Raw genomic sequence first — 25106 nt, 5'->3', positions numbered from 1 at the left:
GTTTCATATAGAGATATGTAAATAGCTGAAGTAATCACCTATTTTAGTGATCCACCTTAATAATGCTTATCAATCCTAACAGACTCAACATTTCTAAAAATCATTCCCTCTCATTTCTCTTTCTTTTTAATCCCTTACAAACTACCACTATTTTAGAGAGGCTTTGGAGCCAATAACAACGCAGAAGATATGTGACTATTTTCTCCCACAAAAAATACAAATAAAAATAAAAATCTCATTGGCCATTTCACTTTATATTCCCTTGAGTAATCAAGTGCATGTCACAAAATCTTTCTTTATTTGCGAATGGCTATACTGAGATATCCATTAACAACAGAGGAAAAGACGCCCAATAAAGTCTACACCATTTAAAATTTCAAACTAACCTTTAAGGCCAGTCCTATGGGGCCCAGCAAACTTAGGTTGTTTGAAATACTTGTTGATAGTATCTGCAAGAAAGCACATTGAATTCACACATACAGACATTCATAGAAAGATTTAATGCCATATTTTTGAGAAGTCTGCTAGCAAGTCATGCCTTTGGGCTGCAGTCTTTTCCACATAATCTACACCCCTTCATTTGCCTCAACTCAAGCAATCTTGTATCCTCCAAATTAGATTTGCTCTTCCCATTGGGACATGCTATGTCAAAAGCAAAAATTGATTAGGAACTCTCCCTGAAACTATTCATATAACAGTACTTTTTAAATTACAAGACAAACAACTTGCATGTTCCATCACTATACATAGAGGACATTTCAGAAATCAAACTACGTAAGGAGAATAAACCAAGAGACCTCTCAATTCAAGAGAAAATTATTCAAATCTTTCAGCGGAGGAGGTATGTTTAGAATAAAGATATTACTCAAAAAGAGCGCTCGTATACAAGTGCTGTTAAGCTAAAAGGGAGCATTACTAACTTGAAACCTTAATTAGCTTGTTAAAATAGTGCCAAAACTCCAAATTACCAAACTTTATCAAAAATTACGAAAGTTTCTCTGTCACATAAGCCAACACCCAAACTTTGGAAGCATCCATATCTATAAATACGAGGCTGCCCAACCACTCTTTTCATCCTTGTTTTACAAATCCTTCATCAATTGGCACCAATTCCCAATGTTGTCTACACCCCTCCTTGGTGGATACCTCAGTTTGTGGGGCAATCAATCTTCCATCAGCTTGAGGAGCTGCCTTGCCAGCTCACACCAACATTCCTAACACTGCTTTGGAGCTGTCAGCCCTTGTGTTTGCAGCTGTCTACAAGCATCCTGATCAGCCTGGCAGTTTCCATCACAAACAGTCACCAGTTCCACCACCTAGGTGGTTGCATTTGCAGTTGTCTGTTGCCACCCATCATGTTTAGCCATCCTAAGAGCAGTCACTGAAACACTCCCCTAGGATCCAACTTGCACGCAAGACATGACACAAGCTATATCTACCAATATAAAGAAACTGGACATCCAACTCCTCCCAAACATAAAGCCAAGCGGACCCAACCTCAAGCCTAAGACCTTGCAAGACTGTAGGCCACAATCATGTCCCAAGGACTGGTGTCCTGTACCACCAACCCACACCGTCCCGATGTTCAGTGCCATGTGGATGAAGGTCCAATGATTGCAAACTCTACAGAAGAGCATCAATGATAATATTCAAGTTGTATGGCTATGGGCTGGACTGCATGTGTATATGCTAAATACATACATTTAGTGAGCATCTATCATGAGGATTAAGTCAATTTCAAACCTCAATTGAGAGAAAAGTGTCAAGTGCCTTTAGAGAACAGCAAAGTGGACTTCTTTATGAACCCACAACCTAATTTGAGTAAGACAAAGTGTAGATGTCAAGCAGGAACAGCCCTGCTTTTTCTGAACAATTTGCAAAAGCAGATCAGAATGCCCTCTTGCTTGCAAAAATCGTGGACAAGGCAGCAAGCAAATACCATATTGCTGCTGGAGATCAACTGTAGTGCTGTGTGGAAAAAGAAAGGCAAAGGACTGATGCATGAAGAAACTTATTGCTATGTACTGATTTACACAGATATTTGTAACTATGCTATGTTTGAAGATTGCTCTTGGCCATCCCGAATCAAGGGGTTTTAAAGACGGTTTGGGTGTATCTTCCTCTATACTATTGTGGGGTGCAAGATTGATGTTTGATAGATGAAAAAGAAGCATATTTTGTCGCCCAAAACAAGGTTATTCATGTCAGTATGGGCTACATAGGTTCTAGGCTGTTCTCATGAATGTATTAAACTGTTTTTTAGCCACAAAGACATTGTTTGTTGTCGAAACTCGTGGATGGTGATTCAAATGCATATGGACTCAACACGTTTGAGTTTATATTGAGCCATAGCTTCAACTCTTGGTCTATATGTTGATGTACATGCTGTATATGGGTTGAGCATAAGCTTTTATGCCATAGACATAATCTTCAATTGGGTTTCAACATATATTAGTTCCATGTTAGTTTATACCATCTTTTTCTATGAAATTTCTTCTCTTTGTACTTCAAGCTCTTCTTGCCTCAATCTCTGCGACTTTTGGCCCTACACACTATATACCCAAACATCTTTGGTGAACGGGACATGAAAGGACAAAGAAAAAGTGTGAAAGGAAATTTGATGATGTAAGGCAACTCCTTCACACCTTGACCATGTATCTCCAATAGCAAACAATAGCAGTCTTTTGCAAAGCATGAGTCAATTGTGGCAAAAGCACTCTAGGCTATTAAATGTCAAGTAAAGTTGTTTAATGGATGGAATGTATTAAATTTTTGAAGATTTAAGCAAAGAAATTAAATTTCCTTGGGATACTTGCAAACCAAATGAGTCATTATTTTGCACAACTTGCAGTTCATGAATTGAAACCACACATAATTAAAATCTATGTAAAAGGCGCTGCATGGGATGATTTCACGAAAGCACCAAAAGAAGAATACCTTATTGAGGATGCAAGATTGGACGTTAAAAGAGCTTTCATGGAGTGGGTTGCAAAATCTAACAAAGGGCTAGCTGCTATAGAGCTATTCTACGAATTTAGATGCAAATATGATCACTTGGATGATACAAAGTAGCAATCTCTAGAATTGGAAAAGATTGAGTTGTTTCTTCAATTGGCACATCTTGCACTGTAGTTGAGCCTTGAAGAGCTCTTGGAGGATGAAAACATAGAGCAAGGACTGCAAATTGATTGGCAATATGTAAAAGATACTATGTCCGTGCTTGTTGAGCAACAAAGAAGAAGAGCAAGGATGCATGTCGATGTTATGTCATCATCTTCAAGCGGCCATGGAAGACTTTTACTCCTACATCCGCCATGAGTATTGTTAGATGTGTTATTACTATGGCTACACATCATAGACGGAAGATGCATCACTTGGACATTAAAACATCACTTCTAATGATGACCTACATGAGGATGTTTACGTGTCACAACCTCTAGGGGTTGGTGGGAAAGGGTACAAGAACAATCCAACTCCTCCTATTCTATGCATTAAGAATGAATCGTGGGGACTTGCTCGTCATCATGTTTTGTGCAAACAATATGCTGGTCATCGGACCTAAAGAGGATAAAATTGCAGATTTTAAGGCTGAATTGAACAATATATTCAATATGTTAGATATGGCGCTCTTACATTACTATTTGGGGATTCAATTCACCCAAAATCAACATGGTATTATCATGTCAAAATCACAGCATGTGAAAAAGCTTCTACATAGTTTTAACATCCAAGATTGAAACCTATGAGTACTCCTATGGAGCCAGGGCTGAAGCTTTCTATGCATGACGGTAGTAAGATGACTAATGTTGCAATTTACAGCCAGGATGTTGTATGCCTTATGTATCTTTGCAACACATGTCCTGACATACAATTTGCAATATCTCAAGTAAGTAGGTTTATGCATAACCCACGTACAATTAATTGGCAAATTGTTAAGCTGATCTTCCCTTACTTGCAAGGTACCCAAACAAATACCTTGATATTTCCCAAGGGGGAGACTTGCAGCTACAGGCTTATAGTGATCCAAATTGGACTGAGACTCAAATACACTTGGCAATCTATTAGGAGAGATTGTCTCTTTTTGGGCCATTCATGCATTTCATATCTTAATAAAAACAAACAATCTACAATGGCTACCTCGTCTTGTGACATTGAGTACAAGGCAACCTTCAAAGCAACAATTGAATGTGTATGGCTACACACACAATGCAAGCTGATCTATAGGTTTTATGGAAGGGTCCTACACCCATTCTCTTAGACAATCCAAGTGCTACTGCAGTAGACCCAAAGTCCTATCTTTCATGCTCGCCCGAAACACATTGAGATTCACTATCATTATGTCAAAGAGAGATCTTATGCAAGAGAAGATCAACTTGATGTATGTTCGTACACAAGAAAATGCTATAAACATTTTCACCAAGGCTTTGTTGTGCTAAGAATTGCTCTTAGCCACTTAAACAGCCCCAAAACATACTTATTTTAGACTTATTTTAGCCAAAACCCTAAAATGGGGAGCAATTAAGTGGGAGAGGATCTAGAACCCTAATTTTCTATAAATTGGTAGCAAGCCCTCGACTCTACCCTGAATCTCATTTTTGCAGGTTTCAAGTGTTATCAGCTTGCTGCCCACACCCCATTCGCAGAGGACATCTCAGCCCTTGCTGTCCATCACTGTTCCCTACAGTCTGGCGCATGTTGCCAGCCCTCCACATGCTGATTGCTGCTGTTTTTGCCTGGCAACTGATTGCTGATCATCTGCATTGATGTCGTACCGCCTGCCACATCAGCAAACTGCTGCGTTTATAGGCCCCAGCTACCACCCTAACAGTTTTCTCTCTCCTGCTGCAGTCGTTGCAGTTTTTTTCTCCTGCAAGCTTTCCTGCCTGTATTTTTAGTCTTTCTCTCCCCTACAAGCTGTCCTGCCTGCGTTTTTAGTCTTTCTCTCACCTGCTGCATGCGTTTTTAGTATTTCTCTCTCCTCACTGCTATCTGCATCAAATCCAACTTCTCACTGCTGCGTTTGCTGGTGTTCGACATCCAGAGACTGCCTTGCTGTGATTCGGGATCCATTCAGAGTACGACACACTCTCTTCCTCATTACCCCTGCCATGAACCTTGAGATACAGCAGTTTGAGATTAAGTATTCATTCACTGCTAAATCTGTTTGCTGCATGAGCATCGTATTATTAGTAGTCATATCATTTCATTTATTAACTGTGTTCATTGTCTCTGAGTTACCCTAACCCTAACCCTAACTATGTTCTTTTATCAGTCTGTGCTTTGTCGTAAGGTTTCTGTTTATGCTTCTGTGTTAGGGTATTTTCTTTACAAGCTTTACCACATGAGAAGTCTGAGGCTTTCCCTGATTCCTTGAACTTGTTACTCTTTGGTGCTTGTTGATCCTTCTACTTCATCACATGGGCACTATAGGGGGATACTAGAATTTGCCAATCCTAGTAGTGCCCAATGTAATTTGTGTGGTGTGGACAATAATTAAAGAGTCAACCAAAAGCTCTTGTATTGCAGCTTCATGAGGCCTTCTTTAGTAAAAAGAGTAGTAGCTCCAAACGAAGTTCTTTTCACAATGATGTGATATATTGCTTTCTACTGATTCCCTAGGCCATCCATTGGCCAAGTCAAATGGCTCATCAAGAACTTTATTTGATTAAGAGGAGACGGGAGCCCAACCAAGGGCAAGGTGGCTCGCGATGCCATTATTCAAAATAGATACAAAGGAGGCTTGGCGATCATAGACCCAAAGAGTAAAAGCAAAGCCTTGTTGGTTAAACTCATTGTCAAGGGTTTACTTCCACGCAAGGAGCCTTCGAAGAAACTTTTGTTGTAGATGCCACAATCCATTAAACATAAACTTGGATGAGCATGGTAGCCTAGCATTCACTTGCTTGTTAAAGATATCAGAACTAGAGACCTAGGCAAGAGTTTCAAGGTTCAATTCACAATCCTACTTACAAGCTTCCTCCAAAAAAGGTAAGCATGACACCCTTGTGCATCCTCATATCTACATGTTGGGACTCTACTGTAAGCAATTGTTCCCCATGTAACAATCATAGAGTTTGTACACCTATGAAACACCGTCCTAAGGGCTCTCCTCCAAACCTCCTTAGTTCCACCTCAATCCAACATGTGATGTTACTATGTTGGCTTGGACCCTCTCATGTAGCACAAGGAATAAGGTCATTATTAAGGCCAAACCATGTGTGTGCATACCCATCCCCTAGGGCCACACTATAGTATTTGGATTCTGAAGGGAGCCCCTCTTGTATGCATCCTTGAGCCATCCATCTCAAGGTCTACATATGGGTAAGAAGTCCTATCGAAATGAGACACGAGCCTAATCCTTTGTGAGGAGCATCCTGTGAACTCCAACTAATCCAAATCCTCTCTTCTAGGTCTACTATCCTCATGTACTAAGAAAGTAAACACTCCCTCCACTAGTAGCCACCGCTACTAGAAGGATGTGTCTTGTGGTGAAAAGCCAAATCCATGACTTTGAAGTGTGTTTCAATTCTTCTCTAGGGATACTATTAAGCTTTAAAAAAGAACATTTCTCATCAAACCTTAATTGGCTAATTTAAACAGCCACAAAAGCTAAACTTTAATGCTATAAACAGTTTTTGTGTCCCATAAGCAAACTCTCCCAATGTGGTTGGTTCCTCATCTATAAATATTGTGTGCTCATCGACTCAATCATACTGTCCATTCCAACCATCCGCTGTCTTCAGCATGCAGCTGCCAACTCTTCTCCAACTGCTGCCACGCATCTTCAGTCCCTATTGACCTCTCTACAGCTCTCATCCAGGCCCCTAAACTACATAGATTGCTGTTTTTTTATCAGGCCAGCTGACATCAGCATCCATCCCATCATTGTGACAAGTCTAACCTGTGTTTTCTGCTCCTACAAGCCAGTGACAAGCTGCTCTTCAATCTGTGCACTCCAAACAGACTCCACAATAGAGACCACTGTTCTAGACTTTAAACTACCACTCTGATTAGACTGTCGCTTGCACAACTGCCCTCTTTATCTATTCAAGACATACTGCTGCCGAGACTCCGAAAATGTAAACCAATCCCCACTGTACAAGCCATTTGTGAAGACAACCCCCAAGATAAGTGAGTCCTCTACATGATGTGTGACCTCTCTCTGACTTTTGAGTAGTGTTGAGCTGAATTAAGCATTACATGCTCAATTAGCCTCTTAAACAGCCCCAAAAATGCTTAATTGATTAAAATACCTAAAACGAGGAGCAATTCAAGAGAGTTAAGATGGGCAGAGGTTTGAGGTCCCGAAACTTTCAATAAATATGCAGGCTACCCTCCATCAGACTTAATCTCATTTTTGCGGGTTTCACGACCTCTAGCTTTGCTGCCCAAACCCCGTTCACGGAGGACATCTCAGCCAAAGCTGCCCAACATTGTCTACATCCATCCGACACCTATTTCCAACCTTCACCCCACAATCTACACGATCTATTGCTGCTGTCTAGCCACAGCAACTGCTGCTGATCACTCACCCTGTTGTTGCCAGCTGCCACATGGTAGCAACTGTTGTGCTTGCACTTGCTGGCTGTCGCCTTGCCCCCATCGACTACACCAACTACTGCATTTTCACTAGTTGGCTATCATACCACCCGCCACATCATCACCTGCTGCTACATTGATAGTTTTCTCTCTCTTTTGTGGATCCAACACAGATATGACATCATCATCTGCTGCGTTTGCCGCTATCCGACATCTTGGAGGCTGCCTTGCTGCATTTCAAAATCTATCACAAGTACGACACATCTCCAGCGCATTGCCTTTGCTTCACTCCGTGACACACGAGAGTTCGAGGTACAATTTCCATTCCCTACAAGATTTGTTTGCAACATGAACATCGTATCGTATTTATTCATTCATCTAAATCATCAATGTTCAGTGTCTCTGAGTAACCCTAACCCTAATTGTGTTCTATTCAATTTATGGTTTTTCGTACGCTTTCATTTACATTTCTATGTTAGGGTATTTCTTTACATGGCATCAGAGCTACGATCTCTTCGAAGAAACCTACGCCTTTGATTTGAAAGTCCTTCGCAAGAAGCAAGAACAACAGGGAGGCAAGATGACTTCGAACACATTTTCACCACATCAAGATGCTCCCGACCCTAGCAAATCAAGAAACGAGACATACTGGGCCTCACAGCTTGCTCCTTCAAGTTCCAATATGACCAAGGAGACTTTGGACTACCATGGAGCCCATAGACTATATGAGATCTCACAAGCCAAAAATGATCTCATCCTCATCTATCAAATTCAACAACAGATTGAAGGTAAATTTGAGTTTTTTCCCTTTAGATTCCATGCACCACTCTAATGATTTTGCAAGAAGGATGGAAGCTCCACAAAGGACTAGCCACACTAGCGTGGAAACTGGCATGGAGTACAAGCCCTATTTCTCTCTACCCATTCCATCTACATCTACACCCTACACTTCTTTACCACTTTCTTGTATGCCATACACAACTCCATTTTCATTAACCCCTATGTCAAGTAGACAAAACAATCCTTCTCAATCTTATGAATCTACTATCTCTTTTCCGCAAGATATTGATGATGCTCAAGATGAACTCTTTACACGAAGTATTGGTTCATAAGCCCTGAGGAAACTAGATTTTTCCATTTGGACTAAAGAAAAGGTAAGCAAAAATTGGAAGATTATTTCTTGAGTGTTGATTCTTCATCTTTTCCTTTGGCTTTTACATCTCGTGATCAATTTGATTTTGGTGAATCATTTTTTACATCATTTGAATTTAACGGACAATAGGAACCTAACTCATTCCTTAAAAGTACACTAATGACCAATCCATTTAATCTCTAATCTACAAGTTCTGCTTCATCTTCATTTCAACTTTCATTATGCATACCTTTCATGACTTCACACATCACAGCAAGAGATCCTTTATCCTTAGGCACAGTCTTTAAGACCTTATCTTTTCCTCCACTGAGTCGTGTCTCCTTGATAGAGATTCATACTCCCATCCACACACTTTCGGAATTTTTATGGCTTGGGAATGCCACCCAACTATTACCGAGTATGGGTCATTTGGTACCACAGTTTGCCTCCATGGCATTACCTAGTGGACCTTCTAGTCATCTTATTGTGCCCCAGCCAACAATTTGACAAGGATTACATGTCCCAATTCCTCCACCTCCCAACACTTAATGAAAACATTCATGTTTCAATACGTCCACATCAATCAGCACCCATTGGACATTTTAAACCTATTTTTGCCTACCCACCTTCTACTTATCCCCCTCCACCACCTCCTTATCCATCTTACGCCACTTATCTGACACCTAATGGTTCTTCATCCTCATCAACCAGACATGCCTCTAGTGACAAGACTCATTTTAGGCAATTGAACCTCACTACTTAGACAAACCTTATGCGAGATATCCTTGACTCACAGAAGCTACGGGATATTGTGCAAGGGTTGAAACCCCAACATGATCCCTCACTTGTTCCATACAGCCCTGTCTTCACGGAAGGCTATGAATGCCTTCACTATTCTCAAGTTGATGCAATGTTTACCCATTTGATTCATACCTTCAGCATTTTGACTTAGCATCCGAGCATCGCGCACAATTTACTCACCCTTATGCCGCCCGGAATAGGACCCACCCATCGTATCAACTTGAATCATGAGCTCCAAAACTTTAAAATCACTGACCAAGATGACTTGAAAATCAAGTTGGCTGAGTATCCATGCCTTCTCACGAAGTTCTCTACCATCAAGGCTTTAAAGTCCTCGAATGATTCAGTCACATATTTTCTTAACAAGTTGTTGAGGAAAAACTTCCATTTTGTGCAGCAATTGATCTCACAACCCACAACACCATGCCCACAATCTATAAACTTGAGTGACAATTATTGCATTACACTCGCATGTTAAATTAGTTTCATAGAATGACCTCTACATAGGGAACTCCTTGCTTCTTCTCAAAAGAGACAGCAAGGAAAGAATAAACCTAATCAAACCTCCACTCAAAATCACAAATAAAACCAAAATAAAAATCAAATTTAAGCTAGTGAGATCCAAGAAAACTCCCAATCATCTCTAAAACTTGGGTGGCAAAATGTACCAAAGAAAATTAATATTATCAACATAGTCACAAGGCTTGTCACTTTGACGACAAATGTCAACCAAAGGCAAGAGGCGCTGCACGAAAAGCTAAGAGTCAAACCCCCGCCCCTCAATTGGTAACCCTCAGCTCGAGAACCACAATGGTAGTAACCCTCATCAAGGACAGTGGCAAGGCCAAACCATGCTACCACTGATCAACTATGACAATCAACAACATTCTCAATGCCAAATGGCTTGTCTAACTAGCCTACAAAGAACCACATCATCTACGTAGATACATTTGAAGATACGAGTCTCATCCACATTTGCGAGCTACCTCCTAACAAGGCCAACTCATCATAGCTAAGTACTTTCTTGCAAGAGGACCCGAATGGCAATGCGTTTCTATTCAAATTTAAGATATTCAGGTTGAGGAATTTGCAATTCCTAATATGCAAGCCGCAAAATCAACATTTAAGTAGACAATAGATTATAGAACATGATATCTAGGCTGCATAATGCATTAGATAATCCAGATTCAAAATATAAAAATCACCAATCACATACCAAAGTAGGAGCACAATTGTTGTATTTCTTCCACCAAGAGACAAGACTAAAGCTGTGTCTCTCAAAGCCTAGCTATAGGTGGACCAAAATAAATAGAATAATTGTGGAATGTCAGCAAATCATTCTCTACTCTCCTCATCATATCTTTATCATCACCTATGAGGCACCTCAAGTACTCCATGAAGACCTTCTCTAACTCCTCATTGATATACTACTTCTCGTTGCGCTAGAGGAAATCCAAAATATGTGTGACAGCATGGATTGGTTTATGGAACTAATCCCATCGTGTATTTCACATATCAACTATAAAGAGTTGAAACACGGTATGTAAACAAGGTCCCATTGATTGGATTCTTATTTTGCAACCTACAGTAAGATTATTCAATCCCTTGGTTACTTGCAGAGGTTATTCTCAGTTTTGCAATTGTATGGAGTTCCTTTGCAAGTCTACATAGTTTATACATGAATAAAATTGATGGTACAAGTCATTAAATGACCAAAACAGAGCATTCACAGGTTGTAGGAAATTCCAGACAGCTACAGTAAATTGTCTACAAAATTTTTTGTACTCAATTATTTCCAATACGTGATACCTCATCTGAAAGGGAGCACTTCTAATTAAAAACTTAGCAATTATAATAATGATTGATCATCAAGGAGTCGTTAATACCAAATAATTGCATCTGTAAAAGTTAAACAACTTACTTTTCTTGAGGCAAAAAATTGTTGTGAAGCAAGGCCTCGCCAATTTTATCCATATATTCATATAACAGGCCCAAAGTACTCCCCTCCATATCAATGGTGCCTAGTATAGTGTAAATAGAAGTGAGACTTTTCACCAATGCCTCTGTCTCAATCCACTAACTCTCATTTAAAACATTGTGCCTAAGAGAAAGAGCCTTTGAAGACTCTCTCTCACTCCATGTGAGCCATTTCTGACATACAATACTCTATATCAAATTTGGATAGACCCATATCAACCTCTCCAATACAATAAACTTACAAGCAAATCTAGTGGTAGAGGGTCTCAATAGCTCAAGTATGCTATTCGCTCAAAACATGCTTGTGACGGATAGTCTTTTCTTCATAAATCTTACCATGCTTAATGCGATCTTGAAAATGTCATCCATCCAAGATATTTGCCCAACATCTTCAATATGTAAGGCAAGGCAATGGAATACACATGGAATCCACACTATGCTAAGAAACTCGTCAAGCATACATCCCATAGATATACATTTGTTGTCATTATCTGTCACCACCTACACTATATTCTGGACTCTTACATTCATTATGACTAATCGCATGTGCTCCCAAATGAAAGCTCATGTGATGGTAAGACCTAAGAAAGAGGCATCAATGGACTTGATGAACAAGATGTCTTTCCATGAACACACCAAAACATTGTAAACATTCCTTTCACACATATATGACCATCCGTCGTATAATATTATGCATCCATATTTCACCCATCTCTTTTTCAAGGGCTCCAATTGAGCCTCTATAGATGCTTTCTCCTTTCGAAGCTCTCGTGTGCATCATGCATCTGTGGATGGGCCTTTCCACTCACACCGTATGCCGCTCACTATCGTGATTGTCTTCTTCCATTAATGTATAGTGGCCACATTGGAAGAGATAACACACTGAATAAATAAGCATGTGAGTTCCCTAGTTGCCTCCACAATTGCATGCCTTTGAAGTCCCTGTGTATACTTGCACTATGCAAGGAGCTTTTTCATTCAGCACCACCACCAGAAGATGGCAACAAGGTTCTTTTTGCACTTGAATTCGATACGGATATACATGTACTTCTTTTTTATGAGTCACTCGCACCTCCGATTTGACTAGCGCCACTAGACCCACTAGCCTTTCCTTGCCCCACTTGTGCTTCATTAGCCCAATGTGTTGGATGAGAGGATTCATACTTTTCTAGCTCAATACCCATACGCTTTCGACGCCAAAGATGAAGACTTACCGTTACTTCTGCCAGCACATTTACACAAGGCCCAATATCTTTGTTGAAAATGCATATCAAGTGGTCTTTCATGCGCGTTACACTCCCCAATTTTTCCAATCCATAATAGTTGCGCCGCCACTTCTTTGATCTATCAAAGCCCTTATATCCCTTGATTGGAGTGGCATGTCTCCAATATGGATCCGCGGCACCATGATATAATGATTAGCTTTTGGGTAATGGATTATGGAAAAATGAAGAAAGAGAAAAAGAGAAAGAGAAAGAGGAAGAAGAAAAAGAATATAATGGATTATGGGAAGAAGAAGAAGAGAAAAAAACAAAAAAAAAAAGAGAAAAAGAAAGAGCAACAACAACAAGAAGAAAAAGAAAAAGAAGAAGAAGAAAAGGAACAGGAGGAGGAGGAGGAGGAGACGACAACGGCGGCGGCAACGAGAGCTAGAGTGTGTCGTGGCACTTGAGAGCTGGAGTGAATGCGTTGCCGCCTACCACGAGATGGAGTCTCTTGAACTAGACTCGGATCGTGAATCCGAAGCTCTAGATAACCTAGGCTTAAAATGGACCGCAAGATCCCGAAATGGCGGTCTACTATTTCCAGTCCAGTCCGAAACGGTCCGTCTGTTTCAAACCTGTCGAAATGGCATTTCGGGGTACATTGATCCAAGTCAACATAAATTTGTTCTTCATCCTGCATATATTCTTCAATTGGTTCACTTACATTCCATCCCTTAAAACTCTTAATCCTCTTTTCTACAATAGAAATCTTCAAATCCGTATCATGGAGCTCACAGAAAAAATATGTTGTATTATCATGTACATGCTTCACAATCTGACCAAACCATCTCTTAAAGACCTTTCTAAGTGTCAAGACTATTGTCATAGACTAACACCCAATCTCCTTTCTCAATGGGTTTTAGTCAGAGCATGTGTTTCTTGTCAAACCTATCTTTATTATTCAACCTGGCATCTTTTAAACTCATGGTTGCAATCTCGATGTCTTCAAGCCTCAGTTCTAGCTCTCAAATCTGCAAAGCAAAAAGGTCCTCCCTGTTCATATCATTCTCCCAAGATAGCACACTCCAAGTAGTAATAACATCCCCAATAGGCATAACATGCTTTTGGCCACACATCAACTTAGCAAGCATATATCCAATCATTGTACTATGTGTAGTGCGAGCAACCCATAAAGCATACAGAAGTAGCTTGGGCCACTCTCAAATCTTACCTCTGTATGCCTTGGCTAAAGCTTTGATGATAGGTAGATGTCCACCTTCACTTTTGTCGTTCCGTTTAGGAATGTATGGTGAAGTGAGAGCAAGCTTTATGTCCAACCTCAAGAAGAATTTCCTAGCTTCTTCTGCATCCAACTCTCCTCGATCTACAATTATCTTTCCAACACAACCATAGCGGCAAATAACATCTTCCAAAAGAAATACACATAATGTACTTGTAGCATTTGTTCTTAACGCTCGGCCTTCCACTTGATTTGTTAGATCTGCCCATAGGCATAGTCACCAAGTCAACCACCCATTTGTAATGTATGGCTAACGAATAGGTAGAATGTAGACCATCACGATATCACACATTGAAATACTTTTGGAACGTAGCATCAGTCTCTACAAGCTACAACACATCTTTATATATATACATTTCCACCAATATCTTTCTTTGATCTTTGTAAAAGTGAGAAACTCACCTCGATAACCAGCCCATAGGCTCTCATAAAACTCTTTGCTAATTTGTTGTTGAGTCTCCTTATCATATATTACCCTTTGTGGAGTCATGTTTCTTCGTTTTGAATGCTTCCATAGATGGCTATCCTTCAAGAAGTACTAGTATGCATTTCTTTGGATTCTCTTGAACTCCTAATCACTCCATCCCTCTTGCTTAGTCAAAGAGCTCAAGTAGCGTCCATGTCTTATTCATCCTCATACTTGGCTCTCGATAACATATCTGCAACTGGATTATCTTTACCTACAATATGGCAAACACTAAGTTCAAGGACTTGATGGAAGCAATCCATCGCAACATAGCAATATTCAAAGTTGAGCAACTAGTGATCACCCCAAGCAAAGATAGACAATTTGTCTCAACAACCACTGGTGCACCAATAAAGTATTATTTATCAAACTTCAATGCAATGACCACTACCCATAATTCCCTCTTAACTTGTGGGTAATCTCGTTATTGAGAACTTAAGACTTTAGCTCCAAACTGCATAGCATATCTATTTCCCTCTTCCTCATCTTGTCTAATAGCCCACCGAATTCTTGTTGGACTAGTATCCACTTTAACAATGATAGGCCTTCCACACTCATAATTTACTTTCCCTAGTGTGGGTGCAAATAACAATAAATGTTCCAATTTCCTCATTGCCTTTATATGCAATTCATGCCAATGAAACTTTTGACCTTTTCTCACCAATTAATAGAGTGCATCTGCTACATGTGTAAAGTGTGGAATCCAAATAAGATAGAAAACACATGCACCCAAGAATCATCTCATCTCAATTATGGAAGTACAAGTCTCCTTCATCTTTTGAACAGCTTCAACCTTTACTAGAGAAGACCTTCGACCATAAGGCCCATACATATGTCCCACAATCAAAACTTCCTTGACTCCAAAAACTAACCTTGGCGCAAAAAGTGTAAGATTTATCTCTTCTAACCTAGATAAGATCTTCTCACAATCAAAAATATGATCTGCAACAAACTTGCGACACCCCCTCAAATCCACTATCTCATCCTTGACTCCTTCTTCGCACCTTTTTATGGGCACATCATCAAGAAAAGGCACACTAACCTATAGTATGAAGTCACAAAGGACTTTGTTCATCCCATTCATCATATGTGCAACTAAGTTGGTTGGTCCTTGAGGTAAGATACACATACTTACTAAACTCAAAGCTGTCCTTATAGTTGTTAAATCCTTGTTATCCACATCCAATTAAAATTGATCATAATGAGAGTAGAGATCTCCTATAGAATAAATTGCCCTTCCTGCAAAAGTTTCTACAAAGTCATCCATAATTGAATCTGAACCAACATTCCTGATAGTCACTTTGTTCACCAGTTATATATCTTGTAAAAACCTCAAAGCTCCATTCTTCTTTGGCACGATGAACCACCTCTTTGAATATGGAGCACAAGAGGGCCCAAAATACCCATCTTGATCTTTTCATTCGACAACTAAATCAACTTTGGTAAGTGAACCTTAGAAACGGGAATAGGTCTCAAGTTTCAAGGTACATGAGGCGTAGTGAAAATAACCATTGGATCAACAACACTAGGATCCACACATCCAATTTCATGCACTTAAAAAGCAAAGGCCTTACCATGTTTTGATAGCATCTCCTTGAAGCATTGTTTCTCCTCTTGTATAAAAAAATCCCTCACATCCAATCTTCAATTCCTTTAAAGTCTCTGGTGTAAATGTATGTTCAATTCTCTGTGGATCTTGTAGGTTTGGTTGTTGAGAGGCTTGATTCATTTTCTCTCTGCTATTAGAAGGAAGAGGTTAATAAGCAACACGTTTTACCTTTTTAGCGACAATTTTGTAGTTGGTCTCCACATGCACTTTTCGTCCTTCACTTGCTTTGGAACACATCTTCTTTGAAGCCTTCAATCACTTTATACATGTCCACTGTACATACTTTGACAACTTCATTACCTTCCTCTAGATTTGAATTAACTAAGGCTGCAAGCTCTCCAATGATATGAACAAAAGAAGCTTATTCAAAAACTCCTAAAATCCCTTTATCTACTTCAATCACACCACTTTCCTTCAAGTTCTTTTAAACATTACAAACATGTTGCCATTCCTTTCTTTACAAGTCTTGAAACTTTCTAAAACATATGAAACCTTCTGCTATTAGCCCTATAAATCCTGTAGAAAAAGCTTTCTTACCTTCTAACTTAGGCGAGAACCTTTTTATTTGTGTACTATCATAGTATCGCTTTACAATGGCACATGTAGAAAACCCATCATATCTCGATGCTCTTTGAACTCCTTGCTAATCTTTGGTAAAGGATGCTCACGAACGCTTTCTCGATTCCTCTCATGATCCACACATACAGTCAAGAATTGAACAGCACGCTGCACATCACGACTTCTTATTCTAGCAATAAGCAAAACCATCATCCATCACCTTAATCTCCATACGGACTGCAATAATATATAGTTGTCCAAGAATCAAAGGGTAAGAAGACACATCCTATACAAAGAAATTATACTCATCTCCAACATCTCTCATAGTTACTTTCACATTGGAACAAGCACCATACAAATCCAATGATGAGTTATTCGCAACCCGAATTCTCCATCCATCATCCGTATCAATCCGTCACCTTTCTTTGGAGTAGAGACTCTTTGACATAAGATTAATTTCTGAATCATAATCTATGAGTGCAACACATGGCTCATCAACATCACCAACCTTACCTAGAGTCTCTATCATAGCCCTGGCCCAATGATTCCTTGAATAATGGCATCTGTGAGAAACTTCAAATTTCTCATCATACTCAAATTGAACTTGCTTTATCTGTCTCGAAAACTGATTACAATCCACCATGCTTCTTGCATCTTCATCTTCATGTGCATGTGCCTTGTGTACCTCTTATATTCCCTGTATCCCTTGGGACTTTAAGGTCTCTTTAATGTGTCTCCCGCAAATGAATTTTACCATCTTTAAAGAAGACAACACCTTTGCCTAGTGCATCTTTGAATGAATCACAATCCTTTCGAAAGTGATCAGTATTATCACGCCATATGCATCTCGAAACAAAACCTTCACGAGTTTGTGGTATTTGCTCAAAGGGTTTTCCTTTTTTTTCAAGTTTTGAAAACTTTAATTGCAACTCTCGCATACCTTTCAACAACTCATCCAAAACTGAGTCTTCGACTTTGAAACTTACAATTATTGGCTTGGTTACTTGCTCTATTGAAGTAGAAGCTAGAACATACTAGCCACAACTATATTGTCCCTTTGTTTTTGTCTCTTTGCAAGCACAGAAACAGCATCTTCCACCTTTTTCCAATCAATTTTCAGTCCTTGTTCAACATGCTCATCTTCCAAAAGTACTTCAAGACTTCTTTGAAGTGTAGGATCAGCTGCTTGCAAGAAAAGTTCAATCTTTTCAATATCAAAAGATTGTTGTTCTTGTTTGATAATTAAGAGTATTTATGCTCAAACTCTCGTAGCAATTCTGTAATGCGACTGTACTTTATTAGATTTAACAACCCACTCCAGGAAAGTCCTCTTGGTTACCCTCTCTAGATCTTCCATAAAGTATTCCTCCTTGAGCACCGTCTTGAAATTGTCCCAATTGTTAGCATGCGCCCGTTGTATCTCTCTAATCCTTGTTTTTATCTCCATAAAAAACCGCTCAAAATTTGCCATCATTTATTACTCTAAGACCCTGCTCAACTCCAACTCCTTTGCATATGTCTTCAAATACTTAGACACATCACGACCTTCAAATTGATCTACCTTGTTTACCACCAATTAAAGTGCTTTTGTTAAAGCTTCTTCTATCCTCTCCATGCTTTGTTGTTGTCGCATATACATTGAAAACTTCCTCAATATCTGCAACATGTCTTCTTGCCGCGCAACACTTTCACCCCACTAGCTAGACTTGTCATAGCTTTGAACTCCAACCCTCGCTGTTTCATGTTGAGTTCACCAAAACGATGTCAGTCAAGATAATCTCGGCATATACCAAGAAAACACCGAGTCTTTGGCTATGGGGGTAAATAAGAGCAGTAATTTATGGATATATATATATATATATATATATATATATATATATAAAATGTTAGAGAGATTTTTAAGCAAGGATAAACGGTAGTAAGAGATTAGGTAGATTCTTGTATGAGAGCAAAGATGATGATAGAGATTACATAGAGTAGACACCAACAAGAGATGAAAAAACACACATGTAAGAGTTCAGGCCCTCAAAGTATCCCAAAACCAATCCTTGATTAAGAAAGCATGTTTACAATGAGTCTCCCCTTCACTGTGTCTTGTTTCACCCTGTTATACCCAAAAACTCACCAAACACTAGCTTCTACTCTAGTGCTCAAATGGTAAATCTAATGGTTCCATTCGCTCTGAAAGGGAGATAAAACCCCAAGACACCTTACCAAAAATTCTTCCAAGTTGCTCTCTCTCTTCACCGTCAAGAGTATTGTTTGCTGCCTTTTTTTGCATGAGATCTCCAAAATTAACTCCAAAGCAACTTGTTTTTGCACGATACCCTATTCTAAAAATTTTCTATATCTTTTTAGGATGTTTACAAAAAATAATGTTCAAAATATCAAAAATATGCTAAAATTATTCAAAAATCCCATAAGTTTGAACCATCCATACTATAAACACTAACACTAAAGACTAATATGACATTCACTCTCTAGATTAATAAGAAAGTCGGATGATGATGTACTCGAGGGTTTTTCACATTGTATCCGTGTAGCTGTAAACGCCCCGAACAACGTAGTATGCTTAACAATTATGATAATCGCTTGTTTTCGAGATTTAATATAAAAGAGAATGAACACTTAAAGCTAAAAATGAAAATTACTCACAAAATTACAGCCATGAAAATGTAAAAGTAATGGAGACAAGGTTGAGGGTTAAAGATGGCAAACCCCCCCCCCCTCCGAAGGAATGTATTTCTGCTCAACCCAAGTCCCTTACGGAAGAGCTCAGTTACAATCAACCTGAGAGTGAGGAGAAGTAATTCTCACTCTCACAAGATCATGCAAAGATGTACAAACACACATGCATTATCTATTATGCAATGATAAGAACGGATTTCTTTACAGTATGAGAGAAGAAAGAGGGGAAATCAGCCTTTCTCCATCGTTGATCAATAGCACATGGATAGGGCTCGCTTTTTGTTGCTAAAATGGAAAAAAAAGCTCGAGAAAGAGATGCTGTAATGAATTTACAGGCTTGTTGTCCTGTAAAAAACAGCAGTGATAGAAGAGGGAATATGGAGGAATTAGATAATGGAGAAGTGGGGGATGATGATGGGGATGGATGGGGCTAGTTTCTTGCTATCTGTGGGTGTTGTACATGAGTTTACAACAAAGAAAAATGATGCTGAATGAAGAAAAACGAGCTCTTATTTATAAGAGAGGGAAGAGCTAGTACAAAAGGGGAAAGTGGAGTAGCACAAAACAAGTGTCCAACCACATGTCATGAGATGTGACAAGTAGTGGGACTCTTGGAAACTTGTGTGACAAGTGTCTTGACACTTGTCTCTTCTCTATGGCCTTCTTTTTTGGACTGAATACTGTCAAGAATAGAAACAACCAAATTTAGTAAGCACAGTCAGAGTACATAATTTACTATTTTTAGAATGACATCCCTATTTTTTTTAACTAGCATTTTTAGACTAGTTCAAGGCTCCTAAAATTTAGAGATCTCCTAAAATTTAGGGACCCCTAATATGGGTGTCATATGAAAGCTTTTTCCGTGTACATTGCAAAAATGGTATCAGAATCTTCATGTGACTTTCCTATGCAAAGAAATGTGCATTTCAAGCTTTCAGCCCACACATACACATTGTACAAGCTTTTCGTGATCATGTCATCTTGTTGATTGTAACTGTCTGTTCTAGCGGATCTAGTCCACACTTCAAGGCATCAATCCTTTCTGTATGCGAGTCTAACCCTAATATGCATGAGGTCTGGTCACAGGCGCCCAATTGGGCCATATACATGAAAGTGTGAAATATATTTTCTCTAACCCATCGTGTGGGTCCACCATAACCTGTGACCACTCATCAGTGGCCAGCTCCAATGCACTTTTCTTTATATCTAATTAGTGCAAAGGAAACAAATTTAATAAATAATTATATAGACAAATTGATAAAAAAGGATACAAATTCTGTTTCTATAGATTTGTGACAGCCCTATGGCTTTTATTCAACTGTCCTCACCTGAAAAGCTTCTTGATATGGCTGAAGAATGTCGGGGTAATCCTTCATGAATTTTTCATCTACCCACTCTGCATCTGTTGTGGGTAGATTCTTGAATTTTAATAAGAATTTTCGTGACACAAGGCCACTTCTCGTGGTTCGATCCTTGTGAAACAAAATCTGTTCATGTTCCAAGAGTTGCTCTGTTTCTTCAACTTCTGGGGGATCTTCACTAATGGGTTTCTTTGGTTCTAATCCTATGTAAGGTTTTAGCAAACTTACATGAAAAGCATTGTATATTTTCCAATGAACAGGAAGCTCCAGTCGATAAGAAACTTCATTTATTTTCTCAATCACTTTGAAGGGTCCAAAGTATCTACTGGAGAGCTTTGGAAAAGATGAATTTTGACCAGAATCTTGTTTGAGCCTGCTTTTATCAAACTTTAGCAAGACATATTGACCTTTTTCAAAAGCCAAAGATCTTCTTCATTTATCTGCTTACTTCTTTTGTCGCTCTTGGGCAACTTTGATAGTGGCTTGAACTTGATCCATTGCTGTTTTTAAATCTCAAGCAAACTCATCAGCAACAAAAATCTTATCTTTAGTACGAATAGTTGGAGGAGGAATCACTTTACCCTATACTATTTCATTTGGAGCTTTTCCTGTGGATGAGTGCACTGTATTATTGTAAGCAAACTCCAATAATGGAAGATATTTCTCCCATTGTGACTTATGTTCACTAACATAAGCTTTCAACATATCCAAAAGAGTGAGATTCATCACCTCTGTTTGGCCAACAGTTTGAGGATGAAAAGCTGAGGAGAACTTTAAAGTGGTTCCCAAATTCTCAAATAAATGCACGCCAATAGTTACTTGTGAATTTGGAGTCTCTATCTGAAATGATCTCAGAAGGCATACCATGTAATCTGAAGATATGTTGAATGAAAAGTCTTGCAGCTTGTGCGGATTTCAATGTTTTATGACATGGAATAAAATGTGATTGCTTACTGAATCGATCAATTATGACCCAAATCATATCATGACCTTGAGGTGTTCTTGGAATACCTGAGATAAAATCCATTGTGATAGATTCCCATGGATCTTTGGGCACTGGAAGAGGTTGCAACAATCCTGGAGTCTTCTACCTATCATACTTGGATCTTTGGCATACTAGACAAGCCTCAATGAAGTTATGTGTATCTCTTCGTAATGTTAGCCAATAAAAGTAGCACTAATTGCACTTAGAGTGGCTGCCCTCCCTCTATGCCCTCCATAAGGGGCTTCATGACTTTCTTTAAGCACCTTTTGTCGAACAGGAAGAGTGACACAAAGGCGATTGTTCATGAGAAGGTAACCGTCTTTGATGGAATAATCTAGATGAGAACCTCCTTGCTGTAAATTTGACCAAATTGCTGCAAAATTCGTATCTTCATCATAAGTATTCTTGATCGTTGATCAACAGTACATGAATAGGGCTTGCTTCTTATTGCTAAAATGGAAGAAAGAGCTCGAGAAGGAGGTGTTGTAATGAATTTACACGCTTACTGTCCTGTAAAACAGCAGTGATAGAAGAGGTAATATGGAGAAATTTGATAATGGAGAAGTGGGAGATGATGATGGGGATGGATGGGGCCAGTTTCTGGCTATCTGCGGGTGCTGTACATGAGTTTACAGCAAAAAAAATTGATGTTGAATGAATAAAAATGAGCTCTTACTTATAGGACAGGGAAGAGCTAGTACAAAAGGGGAAAGTGGAGTAGCACAAGACAAGTGTCCAACCACATGTCATGAGATGTGACAAGTGGTGGGACTCTTGGAAACTTGTGTGACAAGTGTCTTGACACTTGTCTCTTCTCTATGGCCTTCCTTTTTGGGCTAAATACTATCAAGAATAGAAACAACCAAATTTAGTAAGCACAGTCAGAGTACAGAATTTACTATTTTTAGAATGGCATCCGTATTTTTTTTTAACTAGCATTTTTAGGCTAGTTCGAGGCTCCTAAAATTTAGGGACCTCCTAAAATTTAGGGACCCCCAACATGGGTGTCATATGAAAGCTTTTTCCGTGTACATTGCAAAAACAGTATCAGAATCTTCATGTGACTTTCCTATGCAAAGAAATGTGCATTTCAAGCTTTCAACCCACACAGGCACATTGTACAAGCTTTTCATGATCATGTCATCTTGTTGATTATAACTGTCTATTCTGGCGGATCTAGCCCGCACTTCAAGGCATCAATCATTTCTTTGTGCGAGTCTAACCCTGATATGCGTAAATTCTCATCACAGGCGCCTAATCGGGCCATATAGGGGAAAGTGTGAACTATCTTTTCTCTAACCCACCGTGTGGATCCACCAGAACCTGTGACCACTCATCAGTGGCCAGCTCCAATACACTTTTCTTTATATCTAATTAATGCAAAGGAAACAAATTTAATAAATCATTATATAGACAAATTGATGAAAAAGGATACAAATTCTATTTCTATAGAGTTGTGACAGTAGCGGCCTCTATCACAGGGTACACTTTCTTTCCAAACCAACAAACGTGAGCTTTGAGTTCCATGGCTTCCAAGCTTTAGCCATTGCACAAGAGCCGCCAAACACTGAGCATCTGTGGCATTTTCGCGTAGGACATCTTAGATACAACTCTCTATGAGTTATTGCGTCAACAGACGGTTCATGGCCTTCCATAGCTAAAAGCTATTGCAAGATATTTGTAAAGCTTGTCACCTCAAGTAGCAGCATCGAACCACATTCCCTCAATCGTCTACATATAAAGCTACAATGCCTCTTAGATTGATTAAGTTGATCTTTGTGGGCCGACATTCACTACCGCCTAGAACAACACTACACTTCTTTTTAATTGTGGATGATAATTCTAGATACATACCGGTATACTTTCTAATGGGATGAGTTCACCTCCCACAAGGTTTCTGAGTTTCTACAAGAGCATTGCATTACACAACCTACCTCTACCAACTGTCCTTCACAAAATGAAGTTGTAGAGCGTAGGAACCAAACCATCATGAACACAATGTATTCTGAGCCGAATAGTTAGCAAAGGCTCTTTAACATTTCCAATGGCGAGAGACCATGCAAAAGGAGCTAGAGAGTGTTGATTGAAATGAGATTGGGGCCTTGGTGGATCATTGAAGTCCCAAAAAATTCATCGAGAGACAAAGTGGATTTTTGCGACAAAGCTAAAGGCTAATGGAAATTTAGATGAGTACAAGGCTTACCTTGTGGTGCAAGGGTTTCGACAAAAGCAAGGCATTGACTATGAAGAGACTTTTACTCCTACTCCACCGTTGATATTATTTTGTGTGTTCGTTGCGCTTATCACTTAATACAATTAGCCAATCTATCAGGTGGACATCAAAAGTGCCTTTTTAAATAGTTATCTAAAGAAGAAAGTGTGTGTGGAGCAACGGCACGGATTTCTTCTACTAACTAAAAAGATAAGCTCTTTCACTTGCAAAAATCTCTTTATGGGTTGAAACAAGCACCACATTCTTGGTTCCAAAGGATAGATGAGTTCCTTTAAACTCATGGATACCATTCTACCCCTTATGATCCAAACTTATATGTCTACATCACTTTAAAGCGGATCAGCTATATCCTACTATTCGTAGATGATTTACTTATCACTCGCTCAGACTCTACTGTCATAGCAAAAATTAAGGTTTACTTTTGTATTACTTTTGAGATGAGAGACTTTGGTTTATTATCTTACTTTTTGGAGATGAAGATAGTTCAATCTAGGATAAGTATTTTTGTGTCACAACAAAAGTACGCTCTTCAATTAGTGGACCAATATTGGACAGATCTGACATAGCCTGCGCCATATCTCTTGATCCTACTATCCATCTTTCTAAGGATACCCTACGTCGGCCCTTCGACGAGCACACCTATAGATCTATAGGTCAATCCTTCAATGAGCACACCTATAGACCTATGGTAGGAGAACTCCTTTGGTTGATTAACAATAGATGAAATTTAGCTTACATGGTTGGTTTGCTTAGTCAGTATTTCATTATGCCTAGCCTGTCGCATTGGATTGCATGTCCTCGTGTTTTGAGATATTGGCTGTATATCTATTCTCATGGCCTCATATATGGTTCCAATTTACATTTACAAAGATACACTCAATGTCATGAGGACATGTATTTTTAAAACCTCAGTTAACATGTGGATTAATTTTTAATCACATGATAAGTAAGTGTTACTCATGTGAGTTGTAGCTAGGATTAGAGTAAATTTACAAGCTCAAGACTCTAAAAAATCACAAGATATCAAAGGCAAAAGCTGCTATAAGTTATGTTGCAGAAGTACCTGGTGACATTTATGTCAGTTGTTAACCTAGATCATTCATTTGGCCATAAGTGTCAATTAGTGACACTAGAGAAGTCGTATTTGATGGTATCCAATGTCAATCTAATGGTCGAAGCTGGCACAGATACACTCAAGAATGAATATTGTCTAGCCAAATTAATTATTGGCCAATCAGAATTTTTTTTGCAT

The 25106-nt window shown here is 39.1% G+C and overlaps 1 protein-coding gene across 3 annotated transcripts in view; it reads right to left on the bottom strand.

Moving 5' to 3' along the window:
* Positions 1-25106, bottom strand: part of LOC148034588 (ATP binding microtubule motor family protein) — a 198626-nt gene that overhangs the window by 95000 nt on the left and 78520 nt on the right. For all 3 annotated transcript variants that reach the window (XM_087679537.1, XM_087679538.1, XM_087679539.1), the window contains 2 exons: positions 539-642; positions 387-449 (listed from right to left, as the gene is read on the bottom strand). In XM_087679537.1, coding sequence (XP_087535663.1) covers positions 387-449; positions 539-642 — 167 coding nt within the window. The remainder of the gene's footprint in view (positions 1-386; positions 450-538; positions 643-25106) is intronic.

This window comes from Lygodium microphyllum, chromosome 6, assembly GCF_053477565.2.
Source record: "Lygodium microphyllum isolate KBCC chromosome 6, Lygodium_microphyllum_v1.1.10, whole genome shotgun sequence".
NCBI lineage: Eukaryota > Viridiplantae > Streptophyta > Polypodiopsida > Schizaeales > Lygodiaceae > Lygodium > Lygodium microphyllum.
Note: the sequence above shows the minus strand (reverse complement) of the source record. Positions and strands in the feature narration are given on the sequence as shown.